The 18,525-nt window shown below is 42.4% G+C and overlaps 1 protein-coding gene across 2 annotated transcripts; it reads right to left on the bottom strand.

The window, feature by feature from the left end:
- Positions 1-1,837: 1,837 nt before the first annotated feature.
- Positions 1,838-16,459, bottom strand: HAL (histidine ammonia-lyase). 2 transcript variants are annotated; one of them, XM_018080808.2, is made up of 21 exons: positions 16,081-16,459; positions 15,599-15,659; positions 15,402-15,429; positions 15,045-15,119; positions 14,874-14,946; positions 14,725-14,791; positions 14,499-14,536; positions 14,293-14,418; positions 12,754-12,893; positions 11,168-11,215; positions 10,417-10,564; positions 10,237-10,332; positions 10,063-10,121; positions 9,207-9,287; positions 8,299-8,364; positions 8,031-8,196; positions 5,888-6,022; positions 4,781-4,889; positions 4,611-4,680; positions 3,406-3,571; positions 1,838-2,934 (listed from the first exon to the last, which is right to left on the bottom strand). In XM_018080808.2, exons 1-20 carry the CDS (start codon positions 16,325-16,327, stop codon positions 3,413-3,415), a joined length of 1,992 nt encoding a protein of 663 aa, XP_017936297.1. In that variant the 5' UTR covers positions 16,328-16,459; the 3' UTR covers positions 1,838-2,934; positions 3,406-3,412. The 2 variants fall into 2 exon arrangements, with proteins under 2 accessions (XP_017936297.1, XP_008918493.2); XM_008920245.3 differs by having other exon boundaries at positions 1,841-3,571; positions 16,081-16,458.
- Positions 16,460-18,525: the final 2,066 nt, after the last annotated feature.

The following is an 18,525-nucleotide window of genomic DNA, read 5'->3' as shown; positions in this document are numbered from 1 at the left end:
AGCTCCTGGGTCTGCTCAGTCTTGAACTCAGCAGATATCAGGAACCACAGTTATGGTGGGAAACACAGTACCTCTTACCTCTCCAAAATACCAAGTCTCGATTCTGCAGCCGTGAATCAGCTGCTCTGCAATACGTTCCTTTGCTGAGAATCTTACAGCTCCTTTGAGGTCTTAGGGGCACAAGAAAGAGGAGAGGAAAAGGCAATCAGGTACACCACTCTCTGGGCTGCTGAAAGCTGGGGTGCATTGTAAGTTAGAGGTTGAGCCAGGCCTGCTGTTAGAAATTAGTGATGCCAAAAACCTTAAAGTTTACTCTTAGAGGCAGTTAGCCCAGTGAGGTCTGATGAGTACAGCCAACCTCTCAAATTTTCAATTACCTTGAAACTTAAAAGAAGATCACATGCAGTGTCATTCAGATGTTCATTTATTCTAGGCTGAACCTGAAATAACACGAAACATATTTGCTCGTGGAAGTTTGAATGTGATGCTGATAAGTTAAGTATGACAATTCCTATTCAGAGCCACGTCAAAATTTAAGAGCCTGGTCTTTTCAAAGCTCTCTTTCTTTTTTCTTTCAGTTACTACTTTTTTTTTTCCAGAGTTTGTACCATCATTTGGGGATGCAGTATGTAGAAAAAAAGGATGATACAACTCTGGAGAGTTTAAGCTTTTGCAGTATTTAAACAGAGGGTCTGGCATAGGGAGGGTCTATGAATACACATGGACTGAGTCTTTTCTTCAAATTTTCAAATGGATGGTGGCTGCAGAAACAAAAGGGATTTGCTTTCTGAAGTAATAAAACTACACCTGACCAGCATGAAGAACTTCACATAAAAAATAATTATTGATATAAGCAGGTGACATAACCTGTGATACAGAGCAGAGTGTTTAGTGAACCAGACCCTAAGGAAAGGACAACAGTGTCAGTCTGATTAACAGATATCTGAAAGTCATCACAAACATATATGAGCTTTAATATGATCTTCTGATCTCCCTAAGCCTTGGGCACATCTGTTAACACCCGAAATATATAAGCCATCCCATATAATATTTTTGTTCATGCTTTATTTGAGCCAGGCTAGCCAACTAAATCAGTTTTTAGAACAATGTAATGGAATTCCTGCCACCTGACGTGTTTTCCTGCAAGCAGATGTTGCACCAGATGTGGGTGTGGACCTTTGTTTTTATAAAACTTGAAAGAACATCTCAAGTATGAAGTCACACAGTCCATTCTGCCCAAGACAGCCTTCATAAATAACATTTATCCAGGGATTTGGTAAGTCTGTCAGGGAAGGAGCACAGGCATTTCTGAAATGCAGTGTGGTGCTGGAGCGGTGCCTCTCAGCTCTGCACAGGCGTGGTGCAAAGCTAAGGCCACCATGCTGCAGTGTGTGCTGGTGCTTCCTCGGTCCCAGGCAGTCAAAAGCAGAGGTGAGTGGGAAGCAAGGTCCAGAACCTCCTCTCTGAAGTGCCTAAGGCATTTGGAGCCCAAGACTGCATAAGGAAAACCTCAAATATTCTCTTTCTGGACAGGAATAGGCATTCACGGCCTGAAACTACTGAAGTGAGGGCATTCTGCTCTCATGCACAAGCTCTGATGGGAACCTCAAACTATGTGCTTGCCCGAGCAGCTCAGCTGAATCCAGTAGCCACTTGGGAGAGTGCCCCAGGGCTGCAATTAGTGGCAGTTTGCAGTTAGAGTGTGGGGTTATCCCTCAGTGGCACAGCTGGCCTGAGTGTTCCTGACAGCCAGCTATGTGGTTCGGCAGTTTACAGCACTAGTACCACCGTGGCTGTGCAGCTGCACATCCCTCTGGAGTGCAGGAAGTTTTTTGCTTTTAGCATCCACAGTGGCTGGGAGTGAGACATAGGTAACATGGACGTAGGAACTTCTGCCAGCCTTGCTGCTGAAGGAACTGTCAGCCTTAACACAAAGCTGAGGGCAAGTGGTTGATCCTACAAGATATAATAAGCTTGGCTGTTCATTTTCACTCATTTTTAATTAATACCTTATTCTATACAAAATGGAACAGCTTCAGGAGGAGATTGAGATATGCCTGCTACAGAGAGCCTCAAGCTGAAAGGGTAGGGACTTTCTTGGCACATGAGGGAGAGACAGGATGGAGATGCTGCACCTCAGGTGCAGATGGAAGGACCTGAACTGGGAACTCATGTGCCATGGGTGCCCCAGTTCTCAGGTCTTCTGGCCAGGTTAGGTGTCTCCCTGGTAGGTTGCCAACAGGCATGAGCCCCCTCCTCAGGGCACATTTAACATGGTAGGTCTGAAACGCTCAAGGGTAGCCCCACACTAGTGGTTTGGCCACCCCTTGCAGCATAGCCAATAGCCTGGGAAGATTTCCAGCTCATTCTGAATGCCCCACAGCAAGCTCAGTAGTGCCATGTCATCATTGCACCACGATGTGAAATCTATGTCCTGACTCTTCCCTTGTAGAATAAAGCCTGTGCCAGAGGTCAGTGTTGTAACACAGAGAACATGTCATGAGCCCTTGGCAGCCAGGCAGATACCTGGTGAGCCATGGCAGTGTAGTTCTTAGTGCTATTGCCTCAGCACTTGTTCACATCCACCATTCCTACACCTCCTCCTCCCCCTTTTCTGGCCCCTGTTTCACCTGTCCTCTTTATTTCCAAATTAAGCTTTTGCTTTACATTTTCATCATCACACATGACAGGAAAATAGATTGTTATAGTCTTATGTGAAGCCTCAGTTTATTGATTGCAGATGTGAGCACATAGCTCTTGGAAAGCTGCATTAGCGTGGCTCACTTCAGTGACGACATCCACAGTGGCTGGGAGTGAGACATAGGTAACAGGGACATAGGAACTTCTGAAAGAACTTCTCCAGAATATTTGTTCTGGAGAAATAATCTCCATAGCACATTCTTATCCACTCAGCTTTTCTGACTTGTGAAGCACCTGCTCAAAAAATGCTCCTGTTATACAAGAACCTGTACTTCACATATGATCTGCAAAAGAAAGAAGAATTAAATGTAAAGATAATTTTTCTTGTGGCAAAATGAAGGGGACCACAGCAGTTACACAAAGCGGAAAAAAAAAGTGAGAACAGGCTGATATCATTGGCACAAATGAAGAGAAAACAGGCAAAGAGCTGACAAAACAAATACAGGAGGCCCTGCATAAAACATCCACTGGTTTCAGCAGGAGTCTGAATGATTTGTGTTCAGAAGTTCAGGAGATTCAGTCAAAACCACACTATCAGGACAAAGTTGTCTTTCACATGTCAGGAAAGCAGTGAGCCATTTCTTTAATATCTGTTTGTACTCCTGAGCTAGACAGTCAAGTCCCCTGAGTCACCTGGAGAAACCACATTGAGTTTGAGTAGAACAGCCACCCTCAGACAAGGTCTGGAAAGGATCTGCTCTCTACCAGAGGATTACAGCTCTTGAAGTTCATCCTGATGCTCATGGTCATGACTAACATCAGCATTCATTCTCAGCGATCCCAGGGAGAAAGCTGTAGGTGAAATGGGTCTTGATTCAGGGATATGTTCCCTCCTGTACTTTTCAATGTAAGGTTTAGCCACTTCCCACACCTGTGAAACAAGAAAATGAAACAGCAGAGTCAGAGGCAAAACAAAAGGTCAGCTAAGACATCAACTCGCAAGTTCAGGAAACCCTGTAGAAAAATTATTGAGGTTGAGGTAGATATGGGTAGGAGGCAGACCTGTGCAGATATACGGTATGTGATCAGCAGAATCAGAGAGGCAGAGAGAGCAAGGTTTAGGGAAGAGCATGTGGATGGAGTTGACAGGGGATGGGAAAGGATACAGCTCCAAGGGGACAAGGTGAAAGGATTCAAGGCAAAACCACTTTGCCTTGTCTTGTTAGCTGGTTAATGCTCTGTGTGCAATGGTTGGGAGAGAATTACTGTAACTTACAACAAAACCACTTGATCATGAAGGGGTTGGGGAAGTAAAACAGAAGCTGGCATGGACAAAGAAAAAGGGGAAGGATAGTTGTTGGGGTTCAAGGCAAAAAAGGAAAATGCTCTACAGTTCCCTTTGTCTCTCCTCCTGTCATGCAAGAAAAAAAGGGGGAAAATTTTCTTCTCCCATTTGCTTACTCTGCTGAATTCTTTTGTTAATTTTATTTTACAAACCAATAAAATAGATAGATACTAAAGGTGTACACTTAGCCTAGGTTAACACATATCACCACTGCTATTCCTTCTGCCATGTCCCCTTATTGCTTTGAGACCATGCACAAAGGCCTTCAGGTTAGGGAACAATCACTGCCCCAGGAATAAGGATCACTATCTGGAGAGACTGTTGATACCTCCGGACATCTGTGGGGTGATAGGACCCTGCCCTCAAACAATTCAAAGTTGGACCTGTGTCTGGACCTTGACAGATTTAGAAGTGTAAACTAGTTATAACACAGGGCAGGTTTAGGAACTGATTTCTAAACCTATCCTCCAAAACTAAGAAAAAACAAATCTCAAAACATCTGGTGGGATTGCCCCAGGCGGAGGAGTGCTTTTAGTGAGGCCATGTATGGAGGGGTGTTTCCAGAGTAGAGCTGCAGCCTGCTCTTTGGGACAAACTACTGCGCACGCCAAAAGCCAGCACTCACCTTCTGCTCCACAAGCAGCCTGTGAGCTGCTTCGATGTCTGGGGCCATGAAGCGATCCTTCATCCAAGGCCTGTAACGAGACACATTGCGAACATCGGCCAAACATTAACCACCACCAGCAGCAGCTGCTCCCCAGGCAACCTCTGGGGGAGGCATTTATCTGATCTTACCTCACCACGGAGCGCACAAGGTCATAGACCTTCTCCAATGGGGTTGTTGTCCTCAGAGGGCGCAGGAATTCAATGCCCTGGCAGGCGGCAAGAAGCTCAATAGCCAGAACTAGGGAATCAGAACAGTGAAAGGGATGTCTGACAGGCACAGCTCAAGGGGAGGTTTCCTGTATAAAGCTACCGCTGGCCTCTGTTCTGGCTGATATGATATGGTTTCAGGCAATGTGAAAAAACAGTGGATCCACACACCCCAGAGAGCCACTCCAGTGACTGGAGTGTTTCATGGATGGTGCTGGGAGCAGTATCCAGCACCTCAGCAAGCAGATTTTGGGTCTCTGCTGTGCAGACCTTTCAAGTGTACCAGGAACTTCTGGACACGAGAGTCTTAAAACTCCAAGAATCTCTTCCAGGGTGTCTTGAATACTCAAATGAATGTCCATCATAAATCAGAAAACCTTCTTAGCACTGAGAAGAGAGAGGCCTGAGCTTTAAAAGGAAGTTCTCTCTATAAAGCTTGCAAGAGCCCACGTGAAAACATCAGTAAAAATATAGCACTTTTGAAGAGAGTATTCTGTCTGGAGAAGCTGGCACTGTATCTGCATACTCACACCCCATCATTATCAGTAATAGCTCCTCATTTTCATGAGTCAATTCACCCAGGAACTGAGTGAACCAACTGGATCTAGGACACTCAGTTTCTTAGCATGCTGTTGAAACACACGGCTTCCTAAACTCATTGCTTTGCACCCAAAAAGTGTATTTCTGTAAAGTAAGTCTTCAGAGTTCTCAAATGTATAAACTGGGCAAGTGAGTTCAGCATTTGTGTACCGCGTATTACTCAGTTCTCCTACTAACAGCTGACATCTTATCTCTGCACATCATCTGGCAAATAAATAAATAAATCAAAAGCAAGAGAGCTTTTACCTCATTTCCATTCAAAAGATCTAAATGCTTGTACTTAATATGTACTTAACACAGTATTTTTAGACAGTTCTTTTAGATGCATTAACTCCCTTTTTCTTAAAATCTATCTAGAATGAATGGCACTAATATCTTCATCTGGTTACATCCCAGAGGTCTATCTGGAAATCAGCATTTTAATTTTACCTTGTTCCACGTGTTCAATAACTCTCAAAGCTTTTCTTGCAGCCCATCCTCCCATGGACACGTGATCCTCTGTAGCAGCACTAGTTGACAGGGAATCCACAGAAGAGGGGTGGCACAAGGCTTTGTTCTCAGAAACTGCAAAAAAAATCCAGCACAATGAGTGTAGGAGAGAATGGGCAGGAGACAGAAGAAGCAATGGCCAACCTGGAGCACAAAGCCTGTCTGCCACTTTGGGTCCAACTATTGCTCCTCTTTCAAGGATGCATCCATATTTTACCTGGACTGAATTATTCGTAATAACCACCTTGATAACCTTTGCCTCTATATTGCAAACAATATCAATCTTCAGATGCAAATATTAGCCAAATATAGAAACACTGCTCACTCTTCCCTCCCCCATCTTCAGGCTTGAGTTGCTCTGGCTCAAAGGCCTGATGGCATCAAAGAAAAAGAGCAGACAGCATAACCAAAACACAAGCCTGGTCTTGCCTGTTTCTCCAAGGCCTGTAAAGATCACTGGTTCCCTCTTTTTTTTAGGGTTACAGATATCACCATTCCCCTGCTTTCAAGAAGACAGTTAGAGATCAGCCTCTGGCCTCCTCATTGGAGCTGAGGCACTCAAGGAACTTCCTCTAGAAAGATGCAGGAGTTTGATATGAATCCTCTCCCACCCTCATTTCACAAGACTGATCATGTCCCTGAGAGTGACAGCATTCCTGCTTTGAAAGCCAGGTGTGAGCCCTGGAGTAAGTCTCTCAAGTTGCACCCCAAAGCAAAGGGAATTTGGCTGCAGGAAGGGTTTTGGGCACTGTTCAATGACAATTTGAAGTTGAGAGTTGCTCTTTAGAAGAGAAAAAATGAAGTCTGCATTCACAGAGCTCTGGCTGCACTCAGGCCTTTTCCTTTTGAAGCCCAGCAGGATGCTGTGTAATGCCCTTGCCAAACGAGTGGCTTCAGAAAAGCAACAAGAGCAACAGAGAGGTGGTGACACAATTGCAAATAGGTTGGAGTGACACAGTCCAGGACCAGAGCCCAGCTGGCACATTCAAGCAGGTGATGGCAGGTCGTAGAGAGGCTGCATGTGGCCACTGCAAACAGCTCAGTCCAGCAGCATAGAGCTCTTGGAGAGGGGGCAGAGACACATCCAGTGGCATTGCAAAACATCCGCAAATGTTTTGCAGTTTTATCTATTAATCCTGGCAGTGAACAAGATTAGCTGGTACACAAACACCCTAGAAACTGGCAGAGTGATTTAAAAAATATTAGTAGTACCTTGTTAAAAAAAAAGAAAAGGAACTCAAACTTCAGTTTAGATAAAATCCTGTCTATTTTGACCTGGAAAAGAAGGTTTTGACCCCTGGACTCCTGGTGTCAGCAGAGACCAAAAACACCCCAGAAGCTGTCACTCCAGGTTGCAGAAGTGTGCTGTGAAGCCTGAAGCCAAGCAACAGCTGAGGCCTGGAGCCACCCTAAACTCTACCCAAACAAAAGGTAAGTTTCCAGCCCTCAAACAAGGGGACCAGATCCACTTCCCAAAATAGCCCCCAGGCTATTTAGTACATCAATTTAGTTAATTCACTTTTTTTTTCAGCAGGATATTTATCTACTCATTTATCTGACATCCTCTGTTCCTTTGTCTGTTTGCATCTTTTAAAATTTACTGTCTTCTCAGAGCATGTTTACCTTTATATTGGCTCATGTTTTCCTGAACTGTAATATCTCAGTAGCCAGCAGGCTTTTTGTTGCCTTAGTCATGAGTGCCAGAGAAAAAAATGAACTAGTGCTTAATTTCAGTGTGCTCCTCTGATAACTAGCCCTGGGAACTCCAGTCTTCTGAGGACTATGGGGTCTGATACTGATGTACTGACCCGGCCATCAAATGGAGACACTGAGGGCCTTCCACTTTTGGGGCTGCTCAGAGCACTTAACCTGCCCAAGAGTCAGTGCAGAACAAGGAAGAAACCTGAGCTGAAATAATTGCAGCTGCACTCAATGCTCAGACTTTGCACCCAAACAGCACAAAATATGTGGAGAAGAGACTGAAAACAGGAGCGAGATACCTTTGTATCTACTATTAGATTACATCTGCCCTGATAGAAATTTGTCTGTCTTGCTCTCTCAATGATACTGCTCAAGCACTCACCCAGGGCAGCTGCTGTGCAGTGTGCAATCATGAAGCCTGAGTTCAGACCTCCTTCAGTGACTAAAAATGCAGGCAGTTCACTGAGTGAGGGGTTGCAGAGCCTCTCAATTCTTCTTTCACTAATTGCAGCGAGTTCATGCACACCAATTGCCAAATAGTCCAGAGCCTACAAAAGAAAAAAACCTCATTAGACCGGATGACAGAAACAAACAAACAAACCAAAACAGAAACAAAATATTTTTTTTCCTTTCTCCAAATGCTTAATTACCTTTGCAGGATATTCACCATGAAAATTTCCTCCAGAAATGGTCTCTGCTCTTTCAGCAAACACCATCTTTAAGGAGAAGTTAAGGTACACACGAGTGAAATACAGTTTACGTGAAAGATATCTGCCAGTCATTGGAATATCTTAACTGAAGAAATATTTGTGCCAATAGGCTTTTATCTGCAAGCACACTATATTACTTCCACAATTTCACTTTTCAGGAAATGAAGACCCAATCTCAGTTCTCCAAACTTCTAGTTTCAATTTTGACATGGTTTTTTTTTCAAATAAGCTACATAAAATGAGGTCTTTGATTGAGGGTGGGGAGGGGTGCAAAGAAACACATCTGTTTGGATGCTAGAGTAGTTTTTCAGCTCCTTGACAGATTCTTCATAGATGATATTATGCACAGCATCATTATACTGCTGACAGAAATCCAGCCTTGCTTAGTGCCAGTGCAAAAACTGTGCAGAGTTTACCAGGCTGAGCCACCATGGGGCTTACCAATCACACATCTGTCTATCTTCCCTGACCAAGTGGAAATCTTGCTCTGTAGTTCAGGTTTCACTCATGCTGCACCAACAGATGCTTCATACACCAAGTCACCATTCATTTGGTCGCCAAGTCCCATCTATCTGACATATTCAATCAAAGTATATGGACTCCCATCTAGGAAACATTTAACATGCACCAAAGCATATGCACACATGGTTTCCTTGCCCCAACACATACTAGCATACCTCCAATACAGTCATGGGGAAAGGGAGACAGGCTGCTCTTGCAGCCAATGGCAGTTATTGACCAAAGCCAGTTATGACTTTTTTGCCTCCTGTGCAAGTATTTATGCAGAAGAAAAGGATAAAAAAGGCCAAGAAGAATTTTACATAGTAATAAAGTTATCAAAAAGATACAGGGTTGTCCGTGGCGCTATTGATTTCAGTTGTCATTATGTCCTTCACAAAAGCAATTGTATCATTTACAACTCCATGGACCTAGAACAAAAGACATTACACCTGAGCTTAGTATCTGCAATTAGTTTACCTTCAGGATGCTAACCGAGCTGCAGGGACCCTCTTTCCCATCATCCCACTCTACATCCACACATGAAGATAGTCTTGGATTTGCATCACTGTGGGACACTGCCCATCCTGGACACTTGAAAGACTATATTTACTATTATTATGGCAGTTTTGCCAAAAGAGTAATCTGAATATGACATTCTTTACTTGTTTGGGTTGGTTTGCCCTAAATGGAAGATAACATATTTATTCAGAGGCAGAAGTGTTATTGGGGAGAAGTAGCCTTACAAGAACCCCACAGAAAACAAAATCTCTCATTAATTAACTACATTCCATTAATTCCACTGATTTAATAGCTTTGTTCCTGTTAAAACTCACAGGACTGAGTTCTTCCAACATGTTTGAGATACTACACTCTGTCTGCTTTTGGAAACACTCAGTTCATGGTCTTAACACCAATGCAGAAGAAACTTCCTACAAAACCTGCAAGCATGGAAACCAGCACCTTCCCTCTGCTTCCAACACCTGGCCTCCTCCACATCTGAACACAGCTTAGTTAGACGTTGCCTGATGCGTGTGTGCATGGGATCAACAAATTATATGTCTCCATTAACACTAACTTTGAAGTGAAGAAGAAACAAAATAAAACCACTTCCTCTAGCAGAGTCAGACAGTACATAACTGACAGTATTTCTGAGGGAAACTTCACTGCCTATTGTTGGGAAAGGAGATAAAAGCCAGTTTTTACCTGAGGGCAGCAGCGCATTGTGTATGCATCCTGAACTCGGTCACAGAATCGATGGCTCTCTAGAAGGAACAAGGGAAGCAAATGACAAATATTTCTTACACAAAAGCATTCTGTCCTTTTGAAGGACCCAGCCTGTTCCGGTAATCTGAGATGGTGAAGGTTAAGGTTGTTCACCTGCTATTTCTGATGGATGATGGTCAGAATCTAGAAGTGACCTGAATCGAAATGCCACCTCAGCCTGCCCTCGATGTGGCCGTACTGCATGGATGTCTAGAAATACAAGTTAGACTGTTAGGTTTTGCCTCTCTTGCCAAGAGCTGTTAAGCAAACAGACAGGGACGCACCAGTACCCACCAGTGTCAAAGGCCCTTGTTGTGCCCTTCAAGACTTCGAGTGTGAGGGCAGCGACTATGTCAGCCTGCCTCGCTATGGCCGCGGCTCTTTCAACCGCCTCACATCCCAGTGAGGTGATCATTTGTGTCCCATTGATGAGGGCCAGGCCCTTCAAAAAGATAGCAGATGTTAAGAAAATTCACTGCAGTTATTTCACACGCTGTGACAATTCCCCATCTCTGTGATAATTCTCTTTCTCATTTGAATGAAAGACCTTTGCTCAGCTTTCTAGACCATCCTGAAATCATAAATGCACAGCTTGATGGTGCATCTTTGCTACATAAACTGTCATTGCTCATGATGCTACTAAGTCACAGTAAGCACCTTTGGAACTCCAGCAGTTCCAAACAAGTCAGATACGTAGTTCAAGTCAGTCATCTGGGCTCTGCTATGGCCAAAGGGCAGATAGGTACCTTGAAGGGGCTTTTTAGTCAGCTGTTTCAGGGTGATATATAGTGCTTTCTGAAGAGGCCTGTCTCTCTCCACTGACTGCAGAGCCAATCTAAATACCAAGCTTGGGTCTGACATTTCAAGTCAAGTAGGGTGACACTAGGAGAGGTGAATCCCACTCCCAATAACACTTCATTAATATCCTTCTGAAGTTTGAATTAAATACATTATTAATTCATTTAATGCTGTTATTGTATGCATAAAGCAACTAATGATTGACTATGCTCGTTTTCCATCAGCTGGCATCATTATACTTTATTACCTCTTTTGGTTTCAAGGTAATTGGTTTCAGTCCATGGGCTTCCAGGACCTGTGAAGGAGTTTAATGACAAGGTAATTAATGAGAAATACTTTTCAGTAATTTGAAAAATACTTTTCAGTAATTTGATTGCTAAAAGTTTTAAATCTTAAATGTTTCCATGAACAGAAATATTAACAAATTCCTTAAGTGATGGGGGAAAAAGAGCTTTACATCATGAACATTTAATATATTTTTTTCTGCTGGGTTAAATAAAGGATAGCATTTTTGGGCCTCCAAACTAGCACCTCATTTCCTAATGCTAGTAAAAAAAGGTAGTAGGAGCACTGAAGTGAGATACTGTCACAGCCCATTAACATCTTCTGTATTTTAGATGACGGAAGAGGGTAATAGGAAAGAAGGCTGGAAACGTCTTGGGAAGGCAGTTTTGCCTGCACTTTGCCTCATAGCAGTTTTGGCTTGGCATAAATTATTCCTTTACAAATGATTCCCTAATCCTTTCTGCAGAAAATCTCTAGTGACAGGAGTCATCCTACTCAGTTTATTCTATACATGACTATTCTATAGGGCAATTGCTCTTGTGGGAAATTCAGAAACAGCATAATCTTGTTTCTGAATAGAATCTCTCAACCTTTCCAACCGAAGAGGTAATGAATCTCAGGGGTGTACGACTGTAACTTCTGGTCCTGAAGGTTCAGGACACACTGGTCTGCTTCATACCTACTCCTCTGCCTCAGTAGTCCTCAATACTTCTCCAGTCTGTAGTGATGTACAGCTATCAATCCATGAATAAGTCTGGTAATCAAATATTCATAGATAGGAGTGATAGGTGTAGTGGCACAAACTACCATGAAAGACTTTGGAGGGGCCCATCTTTGAGATACTCAACACAAGATTAATCTCTTGATGTTATTAGTGAGAGAAAAACAATTGATTAAAAACTAATTCCATTATAACACTTTCATCTTGTGGAGGAGGATAATATAAAGGTTCCTTGTAACCCTAGTTAATTTATCAAAAATGATAAAATAAGTGATAAAATGATAAATACACAAAAACCTGTGTATTTACTTAAAGCAATTATAAAATCAGTAGAAATTTTACTGCTAAATTCCTGCCTCCAATAAGTCTCCAGGTACTCTTAGCATCTGATGTTTTGAATTTGAGAAGTGGCCTTGGATTTGTTAGAAAAGCACTAATGTTCATGGAGCTGAAGATGCAGTAATAGTTCTTTCATAATTGGTATAATTTCCTGTCCCTCTCTCTAGTTCATAAATGTCATCACTGTGGTATTTTGTATTGCAATACTATGGCATTATATTTCTTGGGACTTATTAACATGCTGCTTATTATATCTGCTCCAGTGACATGTGAGTCAGTTATTGCATTCTCATGGATCCACCTTCCTCAAGGCAGAGGATGAGTTGCTAAAGGCAGCCTAGTCCCAATTCAAACTGGTACAGAAACTCTGAAGACTTTTACATGTTATTAATCTGAGCAAAAGCTCTCTTTCTCTCAAAGCTACATGCAATTCAGAAAGTGAGTCACCAAGCAGAAAAAAACCAAACAATCAGGTGCACGAATCTTACATATTTAGCATCAGCCCAGCCACTCTTTGGGGACCACATCTTTCCCTCTCCAATTAATCCCAGAGCAAGATGAGAGAGGGGGGCCAAGTCTCCACTGGCTCCAACTGTCCCTTTCTCTGGGATATAAGGAAGGCACGATGCTAGAAAGAAAAAAACCCAAACAACTATTAGAGCTTCACCTTGATACACGCTTCGGAAAACAGAGAAGTCAGCTCATAAGTGTGGTCACAATAACATCCTGCAATCATGGACAATGGCACCAACAGGACTACTCTTGTTGCAGTCTGGGGGACCACAGCCCAGGGTGATTGCATCTACAGCCACGTAGCCAGGCAGCTACAACATCACTCCTCTCAGGTCTCCATCACAGGGTGACCACCTGGTGCAGACAAACCTCTCTCTTAATTTCTGACTCCACTAAACACTGGGTTACTCTTAGAAACCATCTTTGAGCTCTCTTCCCCCCACCCTAATCCTCAGGGAACTGAAATGTGTGAAAATGAAAAAACAGAGCCTGGGAAACTGCAGAAAAAGCTGGGAAGGGACCAGTCTGTTCCTCTTCTTTCACAGAGCTAAACACAGAATTGCAGCTCCTTCACCTGCTGCAGGAGGAGGAGGAGGAGGAGGAGGAGGGTAAAACAGAAGGCAGCACAAAGACTGTATTCTTAGGGGCTCACATAAATGAACATGGCTCTCCTCTCATATATATCTGGTCTATAGTCTCAGAACAATCTTCCAATCTACAGTTTAGGAAAAGGAGAGAAGGAGAGTTGAACCTAACACTGACTATAGGGAAGGTGCTCTTTGCTCATCACTGCCATACTGTCATGCCTCACCAGAGGGACCATCAATGGTCATCAGATAATGGAGAACACAGCCACCCCTCTAGTTTCCCTGCCACAGCACCGGGCAAGGGAGGGAAGGCCACCCAGCTGGAACTGCTGTGACAGTTGTGGCTATGTGAGCTGCTGACTAGCCATGTGCTTCTGTGTGGCTGCCTTGTAGCCCTTGCTTACAAACACCTCTGTAGGTCTCAGGGGGTCTACTCACAAAAACAGGTGCTGCTTAAGCTGCTCTGCTTGACAAACACTAACACATGCAGTTTTCTATATGGTAATAGCCCACTTTTCCCCAAAACCCAGTATCCCTAAAGATGGTGTCACACACATTAGCACCTGACAGGACAGAAGTTAAAGATTTGAGGCTTTGCAAAAGTGCTTGCCCAGAGTTATGTTCTAAGTCAAGCTTAATCTTGAATTAATTATTATCTGACCTCTCAGAGGCTCATTTTCCAAACTTCTATCTGTTGCATGCCTTTCTTTCAGCCTTTCCTGTCAATTCATCTCATGCTTCACGTCCTTCAACAGAGGAATGGTCTCCAGTTGTGAGCTTGTACAGCCAAGCTCTGGTCCTGATCTCTCAGAACCACCAAGTACAAAGACCAACATCTGTAACTTGATCCATTGAGTTACACCATTTAATAAAATAGTTAAAAGAAAAAAAATGGGAAATCAGGATTTTCTTTAAACATCTTTTTACCATTAAATGCTTCAATAACTTGCTCGAGGGTTGCTAGGGATATTCCACTGTATCCTTTGGCCAGGACATTGATTCTCAATGCCAACAGCATGCGAGATCTCTCAGGGGTCAAAGGTTTCCCCACACCTGAAACAGAAACCCTCTCAGTTACTAACCCACTACCAACAGAGGCAGAAAAGGGAAACATCAAGCCAGTCTCTCATTACCTGCAGAATGAGAACGAACCAAGTTCACTTGAAGCTCCCTACAGAAAAAAAAAAACCATGTTAAATTCCCCAAAAGTCTCATCTGGTTTTATTTTGCACAAAACTGAAGGAAATACTGAAGCAGCTCTCTCATTAAACCCCACAGTATAAAAGTATAGGGTTGAACTGCTCCCTCTTCTTCCTTTCCTGAGAAGAAAGGACAGAGAAAGCTGCACAGACAACTTACCTCAGCTTACTGTTTGGGATGACAGTCCTGGCAAACTTCCCAAACCCTGTGGTGATTCCATAAACAACTGCAAGAAATGTACTGCTGGTTAAGAAGGGAACCTGATGAAGTTTTCTAAACAATTAATAGTTAGAGGTAAAAATATTTACCTGTCTGTTCATTTACGATCCTTTCAATCACTTCTCGTGATTGTTTGACTTTAGCTTCAGCTTCAGGTGTAAGCTAAAACATAAGTAGTTTAAATACCAGTTTATTTATCATTATTTAGTTGTAGAAAAATAAACATGTAATTTTTAGCTGTGTTTGTTCAGAATCTTTACCTTTATCTTGTAGAGCCCCTTTCCTAAATTGACCAAGTCCTCCGTTGTTAAGCTGTTGCCATCTAAAGAAATATACTACACCAAAAAATCACTTTTTATTTTGGGATATAGATACATATAACATTGCTTAATAATCAGAATAAATAAAAAATACAGCCAAAACTCAGCAATGACAGGAAGCTTCTGCATGCTCATTCATAAGACAGGAACTCAGTAATAAAAACATAATAAACATATCACAATTTAGTTTCCTAGACCCAGTCAATCTAACAGCCCCTGCTCTTCTGAATGCTGCAATGGCTTAACTCTCAGCGTATTCTGGTAATACTGAGTTATAAAATCATTGGTGATTCCTACCTGTTCTGGTTCTCGGTATTTGCTGTATCTGAAAGTTCTGTAAAGGAAAAAGGGCAGACAAAATTTCATGGGTAGTAACCACTTGATTACAGGTGGAAATATGTTTTAAGAACAAAAGAACTCTAAAAAAATGAGGAATCTAGAGAATTATAAATCTGGAATTGTAAAAAGTTCACAAAGCACTCAAAAAAGGATACAAATGAACTCCTTCTGGCTGAGATGGTATGAAATCTGGAGACATTATATCTCCTTCTATAACTAGAAGAAATATGCAGAATAAACACAAAGAGGATTAAATTGCATTCTTTATATAAGTTGTTATTCATTACAATATACAGTAGTAAGAATTCTAATTTGCAGTTATCAGCCCCAAACATATTTGTATGCTTCTGGGAAAATAACAAGTATGTATTATTTAAGGTATTCCAAAGGCAAAAGCAGAACAGCTTATACTATATATAACAGCATATACAGATGATGTATATAGAATCCTGTACCTTCTAAACCTTATATAGGTCTGTTTCCAAAAGCTAAATATTCTTAAATGATTGGGCATTTTTCCATAAAAACTGTAGACTATCTCAGGCACAATTTTAGATGAATCTAGATAAAGCCACCGTTGGCTGACTCAGATGCCAACACAGTCACCCTGCAATACATTGTTTAAGGTTTTGCTTACCAACTTCAACAAATTCATTGTCCTCTAGAGCATCTCCCACTGTATCATCAAGATCCAACAAGCCAAGTCCCTTGCACCTTCGAATGTAAAACTTCACTTCTTCCACTGAGGCAAATCCCCCATTGTCAGGTTTGTTTTTCATGTATCGCCTCACAGCTTCCTTTCCCAGCCACCGAATGGTGTTCGTGGAGCTTAGGCACGGCACTGCCAGCCATTCTCCTCGGACATGCACTGTGTATCTCGGCATGCTTTCTCTCCAAAAATTACTCCTTGACCAAGAAGGGCTGCAGTGTGGAGCAGCCTCACATTGACCACGCGATGGCCTGAAGTGCCTGTCTGGAGTCCAGTGTTGCAATCCGAAAGAGGCAAAAATCCACCCTCAAAATCCCCACCTTTGTAAATAAGCGAGATCGATGTATTTGGCTGACTTCATCCAATCAAACCAAACCCAGGGAACACACCTTCTCACGGCGGGACACAACCCCCATTTTTTTTCCAAAGATCACATCAGGAATATAGAAATGAAAATCCAGGAGCTGGAGCTATGTACTAAGATTAGATAAATTTGACTAAGATGCAGTGAAACTGTTCTAAAAACGTAAGGGTTTAACAAGAGTTAAAGTTAACACCTGGCAGTAAATCACAGTAACAAGAACCTCCATGAGGGACAGGGCTGCAAGAGAGTCACCTAAGATTATGGGTTGCTCATGATTGCTAGGATTGAAAGAAGATTGGATTATACTTTTACATCTCTATCCAGAGCAGGATAAAAGCAGGCAGTAGAGGAAGCAAACCTGCTTTGCTTGGTTCCATGATCAAGTTTGAAAACAAATTTTTTAATGTAGGTGAGGAAAAGATCAATTAATTTCCATTGCCCTTTCCCTTATGCTCTGAAAGAAGTTACTAGAACAGGTAGCAACAAATACTAGGCCATAGCTGCACACTATCAAGCCCAGTGCTGCTATGTCATGCTTCCTTTGCAGGCAGATGCAAAGAGGAAAAGATGTGGAGGTACCTGTTATGATGGTGCCAAAATAAAGTTTAGCAATAACCATGTCCACACAGAAGCTGAAAATACCTTTATCTTTAAAGCCAAAACAAGTAACACCACTCATAGTCCATGCTACTTATACTAGTGTTCTCAGACAAAGGGACTACTTGGGGCTTAATTATTGTAGGGAATGTTAGCTTGGGACCCATGGGTGGGAGTCTCTATGTGGGAGACACTGCCCCAGCAGCGCAGTGTAATGAGAATAGTGAAAGCCATGCCTGACACAATTTTCTTTTTTCTGGCTCTGACAACAAGAAACCAGGATTATCTGGCAGCATGAACTCCAGTTGCCAAAGCACTATATATGATACATAGGCTTTTATAACAAAATGTAAGTTACCCCAAAACCAGTGACATAAAGCTTTTATAAAACACAGGACAGTTTTCATTGCAATCTGATAACTCAAACCTGAGCCTGCTGACACCCAGAAACCCCCGCCTCTGACCAAAGCTTTGCCCAAAAGAATCTCCATTCATTCACTAAGGTGATGCTGTAGCAGAAGCCTAATCAGATTTTGGGAGCAAATGAAAGGAACTGCACGAATTTCTAAGCTGAAATATAGAAAAATTCGTTTCAGTGAGGTTCTCCAGCAGAAGTTACCACTTATTCAGGGGAGCAGCAAGAGAGTGAATGGCTCATTACATCCTTAACACAAGAAAGTCTTTAAGTTCTACACACATGAGGAAATTACATTATTTTTGTTCCCCAAGGCCAGTATTTTATTGTGTTTAATAAAAGTTGAGTGCCACAACATTCACAGAAAGATTTTAAGCTGATCTTTCAGCCTCAATAACATACGAGTTAAATTTTCTATAATTTTTATTTAAACTACTTAAACATATGTGGGATAAAGTTGAAGTGAAGCACTTAGAGTGCCTTGAATAAAAGTCAGCAAGGTATGTTCACGCCTTAATTTATCTTAGAGCTGCCTCCACAAAACAACTAATCTCTTGATGAAGTACACTTCATCTATTTGCGTGCTGGTTTTGGCTCTGGTAGAGTTAATTTTCTTTGGAGTAGCTGGTATGGAGCTATGTTTTGGATTTGTGCTGGAAACAGTGTTGATAACACAAGGATGATGTTGTTATTGTTGAGAAGTGCTCACACAGAGCCAAGGCCTTTTCTGCTTCTCACCCCACTCCACCAGTGAGGAGGCTGAAGGTGCACACGGAGCTGGGAGGGGACACAGATGGGACAGCTGACCCCACTGACCAAACGGACACTCCATACCCTATGGCATCGTGCTCAGCATATAAAGCTGAGGAGGGAAGAAGCAGAAAGAGGGGAAAAATGTTCAGAATGATGGTGTTTGTCTTCCCAAGTCACTGTAATGTGTGATGGAGCTCTGCTTTTCTGGAGATGGCTGAACACCTGCCTGCCCATGGGAAACAGT

The sequence above is a fragment of the Manacus vitellinus genome, unplaced genomic scaffold, assembly GCF_001715985.3.
Source record: "Manacus vitellinus isolate BGI_N305 unplaced genomic scaffold, ASM171598v3 scaffold_5_pilon, whole genome shotgun sequence".
Classification (NCBI taxonomy): domain Eukaryota; kingdom Metazoa; phylum Chordata; class Aves; order Passeriformes; family Pipridae; genus Manacus; species Manacus vitellinus.
Note: the sequence above shows the minus strand (reverse complement) of the source record. Positions and strands in the feature narration are given on the sequence as shown.